Source organism: Piliocolobus tephrosceles, chromosome 5 (genome assembly GCF_002776525.5).
Source record: "Piliocolobus tephrosceles isolate RC106 chromosome 5, ASM277652v3, whole genome shotgun sequence".
NCBI lineage: Eukaryota > Metazoa > Chordata > Mammalia > Primates > Cercopithecidae > Piliocolobus > Piliocolobus tephrosceles.
The window spans coordinates 62,048,244-62,061,105 of NC_045438.1; the positions used below are offsets into that span (position 1 = coordinate 62,048,244).

Here is a 12,862-nt window from a genome sequence, read left to right on the forward strand (position 1 = left end):
TGAGACAGAATCTAGCTCTATCACCCAGGCTGGAGTGCAGTGGTATGATCTCGGCTCACTGCAACCTCTGCCTCCTGGGTTCAAGAGATTCTCCCACTTCAGCCTCCCAAGTAGCTGGGATTACAGGCACACGCCACCACGCCCAGCTAATTTTTGTATTTTTAGTAGAGATGGGGTCTCACCATGTTGGCCAGGCTGGTCTTGAACTCATGACCTCAAGTGATCTGCCTGTTATGGCCTCCCAAAGTGCTGGGATTGCATGCATGAGCCACTGTGCCCAGCCTAGTCATATGATTTTTTAATGGAGAAGAGCTTAAGATTTTTTTTTAAGTAATATACATATAAATTATTGGGCCATAAGTGTACAACATCTTGACCTATTTTAGGAGAAATATATACATCTGAGAGATACTGTTTATCTGTATTACTGAAAGAATTGACATTAAAAAATTATAGACACATTTATTTCTACTACAGTTGAGTAATTGAGTAAATAAGTACAGTTGAGTACTTATCTGGCTCACTAAATACAATAATTTCTGACTTGCTGTGTGCACATCTGTTAAATCCAACTTTGTCCCCAGAATGTACTAGTAAATATTTATAAATCTTAACATGTTCGAGGTATCTAAAATTTTGCTTACATCTAAGTCACATGTTGCTATGTTACTCAGCTGTTTTCTGAGTGCCCTTGCACGTTTAAAACAGCAAAAGGACAGAAACAATATAGCTAGCCACCTCTGTGCTGTTAGTATCGGAGAGGCCTTTCTCTCTGGTGCCAGACTTTTAGAAGTCATTTGAGAGCACACCAAGATATGCTAATAGTAGAAAACTCATTTTCCTATTCTACCTTTCTGTCATTGGCATCTTCTTGTAAAGAACAAAACTGAAATAGAGGCAGATAGCTTTCCACACAATTTGCTGAACGTTAATTATTTTCTTGTTTATTAGATTACGTATGTAATGCTTTTCATCCTGTGAGTTGAATTAGTATTCTGTTATAAAATAATAAAATAACTGATGGTCATCCTAGTAGATCTCTAAATCAACAAGTAAGGGTTACATTGTGAGCAGCATTCTTTGTTTTAAAAGCAGGATTAATGTAATACTTTTCTGAAAGTTTCTTAAAAATAGTTAAAATATTGGCATTGAAAGGATAAACTTTAAATATTTAATATCTCATGTAGAACACTTTTCCTCCCAATAATTCAAGAAAAATTCACTGATACTGTATATTTCTTTTAGACCTCAGACATACGTGGATCATATGGATGGATCGTACTCACTTTCTGCCTTACCATTTAGTCAGATGAGTGAGCTTCTGACTAGAGCTGAGGAAAGGGTATTAGTCAGACCACATGAACCACCTCCGCCTCCACCAATGCATGGAACAGGAGATGCGAAACCGATACCCACCTGTATCAGGTATGTTGGAACAAGCATATGATGTTTTATCTTAGGAGTCAGTAACTTTTTCTTTCAAGGACGAGATAGTAAGTATTTTTGGCTTTCAGGGCTTATAGTTTTTGTCACAAGTACTCAATTCTGCTGTTGTTGCATGAAAGCCACCATAGACTATACATAAACAAATGAATGTGTCTGCATTTAAATAAACTCTGTTTATAAAAACAGGGAGCAGGTCTGATTTGGTCTGTGGGACATTATTTGTAATCTTCTGGTTAAAGCTGACACACTCTCGTAGGAAAATTTAGCTAATAAGAATTTAAAGACTAAAGCCTGTTTCATTTTATTATAGTGTTGTTTTTAAGCATATCATGTGCAGTGTATTAAGAAAAATTAAGGATTTTTTGGAATGTGGGTAATAGTCTAAGAAATGGGAACCAAAGATGTGATTATTAATACTAATTTGATATTAAGGAAAATACTTAAGGAATTTCAGAGAGGATTGGCAGTTTCTCATAATAATCTTTCAGTAAAGCTATTTTGAAGTTTAATATTGTTAGTTATTATCCAAATGATAAATGTCTAATAGAGAAATATTAGGGAAATTTTCTAATAGAGATATAGAGATCAGCTTTACAATTTTCAGTTAAAAATCCAATTTTCTATCACTGACTCATTTGATGTTCCATCCTCAGGAAAAGAGAGAGCTGTGAATTTCTTTCTGTGGTTTGTAATTAGCTGTCATTGATGTAACTGAAATAGCATATGATGAGACTTAGTAGTTTCAGTATAAATACAACATTGTATTGGCCACAAGTATTGCTACAAAATTGCATTATGATCAATGTTGAGTCATTACAGAGACTCCTGTCAGCATAGAATTGAGCATTTTATTTATCCAAGTGAGCATAAAATGTCTGAGTGGATGCAAAAGTTGCATGAAAGAATGAGACTATTTAGACTATTACAAACCAAAGCACCACTCATTAACTTTTTTTGTTGATGTGCTTTTAGTTCTTCTTTTTTTCTAAATACTGTTGAAGATGTTAAATTTCTATAGGAGCATGTTAATGGATCTATTTTGATATAATTACTGATAGTCATTTATAGTTTGTGTGGTTAGATTTTCTCTTTAGGCTTTTCTCTTTTAATAACTTGCTAGAATCTCTTTGTCATTTCAGTTCTGCTACAGGTTTGATAGAAAATCGCCCTCAGTCACCGGCTACAGGCAGAACACCTGTGTTTGTGAGCCCCACTCCCCCACCTCCTCCACCACCTCTTCCATCTGCCTTGTCAACTTCCTCATTAAGAGCTTCAATGACTTCAACTCCTCCCCCTCCAGTGCCTCCCCCACCTCCACCTCCAACCACTGCTTTGCAAGCTCCAGCAGTACCACCACCTCCAGCTCCTCTTCAAATTGCCCCTGGAGTTCTTCACCCAGCTCCTCCTCCAATTGCACCTCCTCTAGTACAGCCCTCTCCACCAGTAGCTAGAGCTGCCCCAGTATGTGAAACTGTACCAGTTCATCCACTCCCACAAGGTGAAGTTCAGGGGCTGCCTCCACCCCCACCACCGCCTCCTCTGCCTCCACCTGGCATTCGACCATCATCACCTGTCACAGTTACAGCTCTTGCTCATCCTCCCTCTGGGCTACATCCAACTCCATCTACTGCCCCAGGTCCCCATGTTCCATTAATGCCTCCATCTCCTCCATCACAAGTTATACCTGCTTCTGAGCCAAAGCGCCATCCATCAACCCTACCTGTAATCAGTGATGCCAGGAGTGTGCTACTGGAAGCAATACGAAAAGGTAATTTTCTCAGCTCCATGAAAAGCATTGCTATAGTAGCATTGGAAACTTTCTAAATATTTAAGACAAAAATGTGTTCCTTATTTATAAAATTTTAGGTGATCATGTTGTATACAAATGGCCTTTAGAAAGTAAAGCTATATCCAACTTATATTTAAAATTATTTTCCAGAAAATAGATCATATTTGATCATTTTATTTTCATGCTTTGTAGGTATCCTTAAAATGTTTATTGAGTGAAGGAGAAATTTAATATATCAGACTTGTGTTATAGAACATTTAATTAAAACTCTTTATATTATGCTTAATGTGTATATTAACTCCTTTAAAAATAATATTTTCTTCAATATTAAGGCTGTTCATTTCGGGTATCCATGACACTTACTCTACCAGATGACTTTAAAGGAGTGAGGTTCCTCCTTTAGTAACAAAGGAAAGACTTCCCATATTCATTCATTTATTGTCATTATTTCCTAAGCAATGACTATAGGCCAGGCCCTGAGCATATAGAATGAATAATAGTGCCTTTCCCTCAAGTACAATGGATAATGAAGCCACAAAAAATACATTCAACAATGTTTAATTTATTTGACCATTGGGATGATAGAAGAAATGTGCCACCTCATTAATTTTTTAGGGAGTGGTAAGCAGGGAGGTGTAGTAGACTATGATGGATAAATAAACTGTAGATACCTACTGGGATACCTGGTAAGTTTTACCAACTAATAACACAGATAACATAAAGATTTAATGCCTCTCTCAGTATGATTTCTTCACATTCTTTTCTGATCTTTTTTTTTCCCTATTAGTAATTCTCATGTGTATTTGATTTTATTCCAGAAATATTAATAATATCTAGTATTTATTATTTAGTATTTTGATTTAAATGAATGGTTTGGATTCACTATATCAGGTATTCAACTGCGCAAAGTAGAAGAGCAGCGTGAACAAGAAGCTAAACATGAACGCATTGAAAATGATGTTGCCACCATCCTGTCTCGCCGCATTGCTGTTGAATATAGTGATTCGGAAGATGATTCAGAATTTGATGAAGTAGATTGGTTGGAGTAAGAAAAATGCATTGATAAATATTATAAAACTGAATGCAAATGTCCTTTGTGGTGCTTGTTCCTTGAAAATGTTGGTCATTCTAGTGTTTTGCTTTCTTTTCCTTATAATAAATGACCCTTTTCCTCCATAACTTTTGATTTCTAAGGAAAAAATATTAGCATACATTTCAAACTAAATGTTTTACAGTGGCTTATCTTTTTCTTCCCCCTGAAAAGACTAATTTGGTCAAATAAACCACTAAGTATTAAGCATGGACAGCTGTTGTTAGAGTAGCAGATTCAGTTTTTTGATATATCTTAATTGTGTACTTTGTGAATTTTAATTTAAAGAAAGCAACTGAATTGAAATCTTGAGGGCAGCTGTATCTGTTAATGAGCCTTATTCCATTTCCTGATGTTTTAAAAGAAGAAACACTGCCTTGATTATATGAATACACTCAGAAAGTACATTTAGCTTGTAGTGTTGAATTCTCTTAAAGGAATGCTTGAATTTTTTCATTATTGTTTTATTGTTTTTATATACTTGCCTTATTTGAATGTTTAGCAGTATCCCCTTCCCACTTATATATTGTGTGATATGATTTTGCTTGCCTATAGGAGTTAAAAACTTTTCCATGTGAAATACTCTGACTTAAACATACATGTAACTTACATAACTGTTAAGAATAACAGTCTGATTTAATAAATGGTTCATTTTAAAAGTTCTTCAGTGTTGCTCTTTGAATAAAATGATTTATCATAATTTATCAAATACTGTATGGTAGGCTTTAAATAGTGAATGAAAATTTTAAAAACACTTAAGCTACATAATTTCCTCTTAATTGCACAGCTTCATATTGTCTACTGTGTAAGGTAGCTTTTATGTCATTTTCCTCCTACGTTCATAAACTATATTTCTCAACTGTTTGTGGTTTTAAATTAAAACCTTAACTTGTCATCTAATTTCAGCGAACCTTAATTTCAGTTTAACAGTGTTCTTGAAATTACGTTTTGCAGCCAGGCATGGTGGCTTACGCCTGTAATCCTAACATTTTGGGAGGCTGAGGCTGGTGGATCACTTGAGCCTGGGAGTTTAAGACCAGCCTGGGCAACATGGCGAGAACCCCGTCTCTACAAAAATATACAAAAATTAGCCGGGCCTGGTGGGGTGTGCCTGTAGTCCCAGCTACTTGGGAGGCTGGGGTGGGAGGATCACTTGAGCCTGGGGAGGTTGAGGCTGCAGTGAGCTGAGATCATGCCACTCCATTCCAGCCTAGGCAGAGTGAGACCCTGTCTGAAAAAAAAAAAAAAGAAAAATTGTATTTTGCAATGATAAAATGAGTTAATGTTTGCACAGCTTAGATTTAGGGGTGGAGGGGAAACACCATTAATATCAGATTACTTCATTTAAGGAAACGACTCAATGAAGTTTGGGTAAGTTGATTGTAGAAGTGACTGCGGTCTTCAGCCTTGCCTATATCTACTCCTTTTGCAGTACAATTTCCAGTTCTTCCCATCAAGAGGTGAGTTCTGTTCCCATGCCCTTGAATCTGGGTGTCCCTGAAACTTGCTTTGGCTAATAATAGCATGTAGTAAAAGTGACAGTTGTGCCAGTTCTAAGCCTGGGTCTCAAGAAACCTTGCAAGTTTTAGCCTTCTCTCCTTCCATCTCCCTACCTCCCTCTCTCAAACCTCTGCCATGAGAATAATCCCAAACTAGCCTGGCTGAAGATCAGAAACCTCATGGAGGAGAGGTATCTCAGGTGAGACCATCTTAGACCAGCCAAGCCCAAACTCGCTTGCTGGTGGTAGACAGATAAGCAAGCCTGGACAAGGTTAGCCTAGACTAGCCCAGCCCAGCCCACTGATTCAAAATTCATGAGCAAAAATAAATGCTTATTGTCTCACACCTAAGTTTTGAGCTGCCAACATTATTGTGGCAATAGATGGTTGATGTGCAAGGTCACTTTGTAACTTGATAATTGGAGGAGGCTATCTGGGCAGGTAACTAATGACCTGTAATCTTTATAGAATAGGAATAATGAACCAAATTCTATTGTGGCAATTCAGTTTGGACATTAAGAAAACATTTTCTGATAGCTTTAATAAAATACTTGATTTGCTCTTTTGGGTAGCTTAGAAAGAACAAGAGATTAGAGAGCCATTTGAGGTTCCTTTCCAACGTCATGAAAATGTATATTGTCAAATTTAACTCAAGAAAATATGTCACAGTTTAAAGTCCATCTAAGTGTTCTTACAGTCAAAAGGAGGCAACTAGTATGTATATTTTATAAAACTCAAATATATATATATATTTGGGGCCAGATAACCAAAACATAATAGTACTGGTTTTGAAGCAGCTAAGGATGTTACAAAAGGAAATTGGTGAAGATTTCTTAATAATAGAAGCAGACATGTTAATCAGTGAAGCCCTGCAGTATATATGCTCAGTAGTCTATGATAGACTTTTTTCGTTTTTCAGTACATTTTTGGAAGACGAAAAAGTGCCTGCAGACTAAATAAGCCAGATATGTAGTGTCCATTTTAAAATCAAAATAATCTTTTAATCTAGATATTTAGCTTAACTTGCTGAGGGAATTTTGGAACAGAACATTCAGTGGCCAATTTTCATAACCTAAGAAGAATGAAAGTTACTGGGTAATAACTACCTTCTCATTGAGTTGGTTTAGTACTCAGGGTCATGCATAAGCATAAAATCAGGAAAAAAAAAATGCATTGTGTACCACAGGGGAAACAATTGGCTTCGCTTGTTTTGGCTGACGTCACCTATTTACCTCTATTATCAAATCAATGAATGCTTTTTAATCCTTAATTCACATATTCTGTGTTTATTCTACTTCCTTGAAGCTTTCAATCTGTTGGGCCTTTGTTTTGCTGATCCTTCTTCTCCTTCCCAGGAGGAGACAGAAGGAGGAGAGGGAAATAACTAGCAGCAGTGGTGTTTGGGATGAAATGCAGTCATCATGGAGGAAAAAGGAGTTCTGTATCTTTTCCTAATGAAGGAATAGTCCTAAGCTTCAGATTTATAAGGCATTTTAAGCCATCACCACTGCTTTTATGACTTAAAATCAATCTGGGCAGATGAGATGACTTCCAAAGCATTTTCATTTTGTAAATATTTACTGAAAGAGCCGGGCGCGGTGGCTCAAGCCTGTAATCCCAGCACTTTGGGAGGTCGAGACCATCCTGGCTAACGTGGTAAAACCCCGTCTCTACTAAAACGAAGAAAAACTAGCCGGGCGAGGTGGCGGGCGCCTGTAGTCCCAGCTACACGGGAGGCTGAGGCAAGAGAATGGCGTAAACCCGGGAGGCGGAGCTGGCAGTGAGCTGAGATCCGGCCACTGCACTCCAGCCTGGGCGACAGAGCGAGACTCTGTCTCAAAAAAAAAAAAAAAAATATTTACTGAAAGATAGGTTGTTTTCTATAAATCATGAAACATCTTCCTCTATTTTTACTTTTAGAAAGCTCTGCCCTTTAACAACCATCTCACATCTGTATTTTCATGAAGTCTTCTCTAATTACAACTGGAGCTCATATTCCTTTTGAATTTCTTTTTTGTTTTTTTTAAAGACAGAGTCTCACTCTGAGCTGGAGTGACAGTGGGCTCAGAGTCTCACCCAGGCTGGAGTGCAGTGGCATGATCTTGGCTCACTGCAGGCTCCGCCTCCTGGGTTCAAGTTCCTTTTGAATTCCTGTAATTCTTTTATTATAAGCTTTTTTTCAAGTGATACTCATACCATTTTGCATCACAGTTATTTCCTATTTGAGCTTGCCAAATAGATTACTTGCACAACAGCAAGGGTGTTGTCTTAAATACACAACTCACAATATCTCTTTGCATAAAGAGGTTCAGAAATACGTTCTTTTTTTTGTTTGGTCCACTAGGCCTCTTAAAATTATTTCTTCCTAGGCACTGCTCTTGTTTAAAATTTCTTTCTCCACTAATCTCAGTAACATAGTTGATGTAAAACTAATCCTAATTTCATCAGAACTTTATATGTGTGTATTTTAATAAATGAAAAGTATAGGAATGATTCTTCTAACCAAAATGTGAAATGTATTAGTGTTTCTGAAGTCATTTCTTAAAACAGCAAAATTGATCATGTGTTTTAATTTCATGGGAATTCTCATGAATTACTTTGAAAACACAGCTTTAACTTTGTCCTTAGTAAACATAACACTGCTGTTTATTTTTTCATTTTCACTCCACTACATATATCTTAACCCCAGCTTTTTTTTTTAAACCACTTTTCCAAACTGAAGCAAATCTAAAATAAATTTAAAGCTCCTAAATAGTTCAAAAATTCCTTTTAGAATTCATTATTTCTGTAATATCTACTTAGTAAAAAAGTACAAATAAACCAATGCAAGATATTAATCATGCATTATCAGGATTTAAAGGATGGCTTTGCTGTGTTGAACTAATGAAATGGAATAAATATCAAATTATGGTTATTTCTAAGTTGTGCCATATCGCTTATAATTAATTAAAATAATCTTACTGAAGCCAAACAGAATGCATAGGACCCTTGGAATACAAATAAGTTTTTTCCTCCCTTGATTCACTGCTGTACTAAGAGCAAATTTATGTCCTCCATGATTTGGCCCTAGAATGCATCAGTAATCTCTGTTGCTTTTCAAGCTGACAACCAGGCTCTGAATAAAGAATGAATACCAGCCTTGAATGAACATTTCAGGCACTTTTTTTAGAAGGCTAGTCATCAATACCTTTTCTCATTATTGTAAGGCCAGCTGCTCTGGTTTTCCTTTAGAAAAAAAAAACATAACTGAGCATGTATTGAAGTCATCTTTCTCAAAATATTTATAGTTTCATTTTTGTATATTTGTTTAGTGGTAATGATTTTGAATATGTTATAGTATCTATAAATGCAATCCTTGTGTATATGTATGTGTTATAGTCAAAGACTTTTTGATAAACTTCTTATTTATCCTGCCTTTAAGCTAGCTTTTTCAGTACTACTATTTTGACACCAATGTCTCCAGGAGTATTAAAATTCCCTATCTTCCTTTCTGGCCTGGAAACAATATAAAAGACACAAAAGCCATTAAGTCACAGTGTGTTTTCCATTGTAACAGCTTCCAATATTACTTAAAGTGTCCATTTCATTCTTACCTATGAAACCATGAAATGTTACGCTTCTAACTTAATGAAAATCTATAGGAACTGTGTATACTATTCCCGATAAAGGAGCACATCTCCTATTATTAATGGTTTATTTAATATTTTTATTGTATATTGTATTTCTTTTCATTTATTCAGCAGCATTTTTTGATGCCTGCAGAGTTTTGAGACTGCTGGGTATTGGGGCCACAACAGTGAGTAGACAGAGCCCTACTTTCAGAGTATACAGATAAATTAACAAAGAACAATGAATGTTGTCAAGGAAGCTCATAGTAAAGTGAACAGTCCTAGTCTAGGAAGTCAGGAAAGACTCTGAAAGGAAATGACACTGAAAGTTTGCGATGAACCTGGACAGATAAATGTTGAAGTGAGTGTGGAGTCTCCCAGGCAAAGGAAACAGATGCATGTAAATGTATGCAAATGCTTGGTGCAGAGCATACAAGCAATGCAATAGCTGGAAATACATTAGAAAGATAAGCAGGAGCAAATCATGAGAGGATCTTAGGAAACATAGTAAAGAGTTTGCATTTTATTCCATGGGCAATAAAACTGAAAAAGTGAGTTACCAGTACAGCATTTTGGAAAGATAGCTGATGGCTACAAAGTGGTAAATGGATTAGAGAGAAGTCAGCTTGGAGGTCAAGAGCACTCAGGCTGTTAGAATGGGTGGACAGATGATAGTTATGGTGGTGGCAGAGGACAGAAATAATGAGATTTAAGAGACATTTAGGATGTGGGATATACGAGGCTTGGTAATTGGAGAGGAAGGAGTCACGGATGACTTCCAGGGCTGACTTACTGTTGGGTGGAACATTAGAGGAGGAACAGATTTGGGAGAATGGAAGATAAAGTTTGGGACATAAGGCAGGGAGAAGATCACTGATGTGGATGGGGGAGGAATTTTATATTTGTGGAAGGAAATCTCATATGCAGGAAGGAGAAAAGTATGCTGTAAGTAGTTAAATTGAAGGTCTGATGCCAAAAAATTGAGATTTATTTTTTCTTTGAGGTAGATGACAACATTGCTTAGGATGATTGGGGAATAAGAGGAGTGTAAACAATGTTAAGTGAAGATGGCTTAACAATAGTCATTGTGAAAAATGGGAAAACTTTCTTAAGAAGTAGGAAATTATCACAATATTGAAGCCATTGTTAAGGTTGCTGACAATGAGTTTATAGTGGATCCAATTTACTATGTGTGATTTTTTTCAGCAGTCTGAAGACAAGGCCAGAAATGGTTGAATTTGTACAGAGTTTGGGGTTTGAGTGGGGTGGAAGGACTATCTCTTAGGAAGATTGACCAATCTCCTTAATATCTGAATCCCACAATTAAACTCCCATGTAGAAATTCTTCACATGTAATTTGCTGTAATGCAAGTCCGATCTTTTCTTATGAGGTCCATTCACAGGCTTTCCTGCATTGTCAAATCATGCAGATGAATCTTCCTATCTTTTTAAGACTTTTCATTCCACTCCTCTAGACTCATCATCATCTTGGTTTTCTTTCTGCTTAGGTATAGTATGCAGTCCCCCCTTTTTTTCCTGTTAACACCTACACAATTTCTGTCTTATTCCCATTTTAACATGCCCAGCTATCCTTTATACTGCTATCTTTAAAATCTAAAAATCTTACTTCTAAGGATTCTGTCAGAGATAATTCTGCCTTAAAAGTTATGTAATTTGAAACAAGCAGCAAAGGCATTTGACATTTTGTCTATCCCTTTCATGTCTGAATTATCTCATCTGCCTGATTTACTCTGTGGGCAGGAATCCTTTCTCCTTTGAAGAAATTTCCTTCCACTCAAAAAATAAATACTTATGCTCGATTCTATTACGGTTTTTAGAGCATATTAAAAGTAGGCCATATTTTTAGGTTTGATTTTTGGTTTAGTTAATTTTCTACAGCTCTTTGGCAATAAACTTTTTACCCTTAGCGAGCCATCTCAGAAATGTCTGGCGTAGGGTCTCAGCAAAAGAATGTGGATAATTCAATGTAAACTACATATCATTAAGAAAATAAGGAGAAGGGCCTACTAACCAAATACCAGGCTTTTCATCTTGATTTCAAAAATTGATTCATTCCTTTTGCTTAGTGGTTTAATCTTTGTATTATGAAACATGCATACAGAAAAGTACATAAAATTTTCAACTCAGTCATCTATTATTACAGTGTAACCACCATCCAGGTCAAGAAATAGAATATTGCCATCACTCCAGAAGCACCTCTTGTGCACCCTCCTAATCACCACCCCTTTCCTAACTCCAACGCTAAGGATAGCCGCTATCCTGATTGATGGTAATCACTTCTTCTATTTAGACGTTTGCCATCTCAGCATGTGTTTCTGAATACTGTAGTTCAATTTGCCTCTATTTTGGACTTTAATTAAAGTGAATCTTTAGGTACGTGCTTTTTATTGTCTGACTTCTCTTAAAATTTTGTGAAATTTAACCGTGTTGTTACATGTAACTATTTTGTTCCTTTTCATTGTTTTATAGTAGTCCATGGTATAAACATACCACAATTTACCCATTCTACTGTTGATGAATATTTTAGTATACAATTTGGAGCTTCTTATAAATAATACTGCTGTGAATACTTTTGCATGTGTTTCTTGTTCATTTGCAGGGATTTCTGTTAAGTGTATACCTAGAGGTGGAATTACTAGATCATAGAATAAGCATATTTTCAGCTTTAAGTGGATAATGCAAAAAATGTTTTCCAAAAACGTTGTACAAATTTGTACTCCCACCAGCATTCTGAGAATTCCTGTTCCATATCCTTGTCACCCTCTGGTATTACTCGGTTTCATTTTAGGTATTCTAGTGTGCAATGTCTTAGTGTGACTTAAATTTTCATTGTTCTGATTACTAGTAAGGTTGAACATCTTTTTATGTGCTTATTGCCATATCTTCTCCCTCTCTGTGGCTTCTTATTTTAATTTTCTTTGAAATTACTAATTTAATATAATCCATATTATCCAGTCTTTTTTATGGTTAGTCCTTTTTATGTCCTGTTTAAGAATTATGTTTTTATTCCAAAGTTATATGTTTCTCCTATATCGTCTTCTGGAGACTTTGTTGTTTTACCTTTCACATTTACATCTATAGCCCATCTGGAATTAACTTTGTGTGTGGTGTGAGGTAGGAGTTAAGTTTCAGGTTTTCTTTTTTCCAATCAAGACAGTCCCATTTATTGAAAAGATTGTTCTTTCCTCACTGCTCTGCAGGACCAGTTTATCAAGAATACATAAATACAGGCAACAAATAAATAATGCATGTATTATTTATGTTGATATACAACTGTATAATGTTGATGTGTAGGTACAAATACATGTCTATTTATAGGCTTTATTTTTATAACAGTATCACAGTTTTTTTAATGTCACAGCCTTAGTAGAAAAGCTTAGTTTAATAGCTTAATGAGACCCTGGTGTCA

At 36.0% G+C, this 12,862-nt stretch overlaps 1 protein-coding gene across 2 annotated transcripts in view; it reads left to right on the forward strand.

Annotated features, from left to right (window-relative positions):
• The window catches only part of WASF1 (WASP family member 1), a 77,603-nt gene extending 72,615 nt beyond the window's left edge, over positions 1-4,988 (forward strand). The window contains exons 7-9 of one of the 2 annotated variants that reach the window (XM_023206019.2): positions 1,246-1,425; positions 2,586-3,214; positions 4,127-4,988. In XM_023206019.2, coding sequence (XP_023061787.1) covers positions 1,246-1,425; positions 2,586-3,214; positions 4,127-4,284 — 967 coding nt within the window. In that variant the 3' untranslated portion in view covers positions 4,285-4,988. The remainder of the gene's footprint in view (positions 1-1,245; positions 1,426-2,585; positions 3,215-4,126) is intronic. The other variant, XM_023206020.2, reaches the window with a different exon arrangement.
• Positions 4,989-12,862: the final 7,874 nt, after the last annotated feature.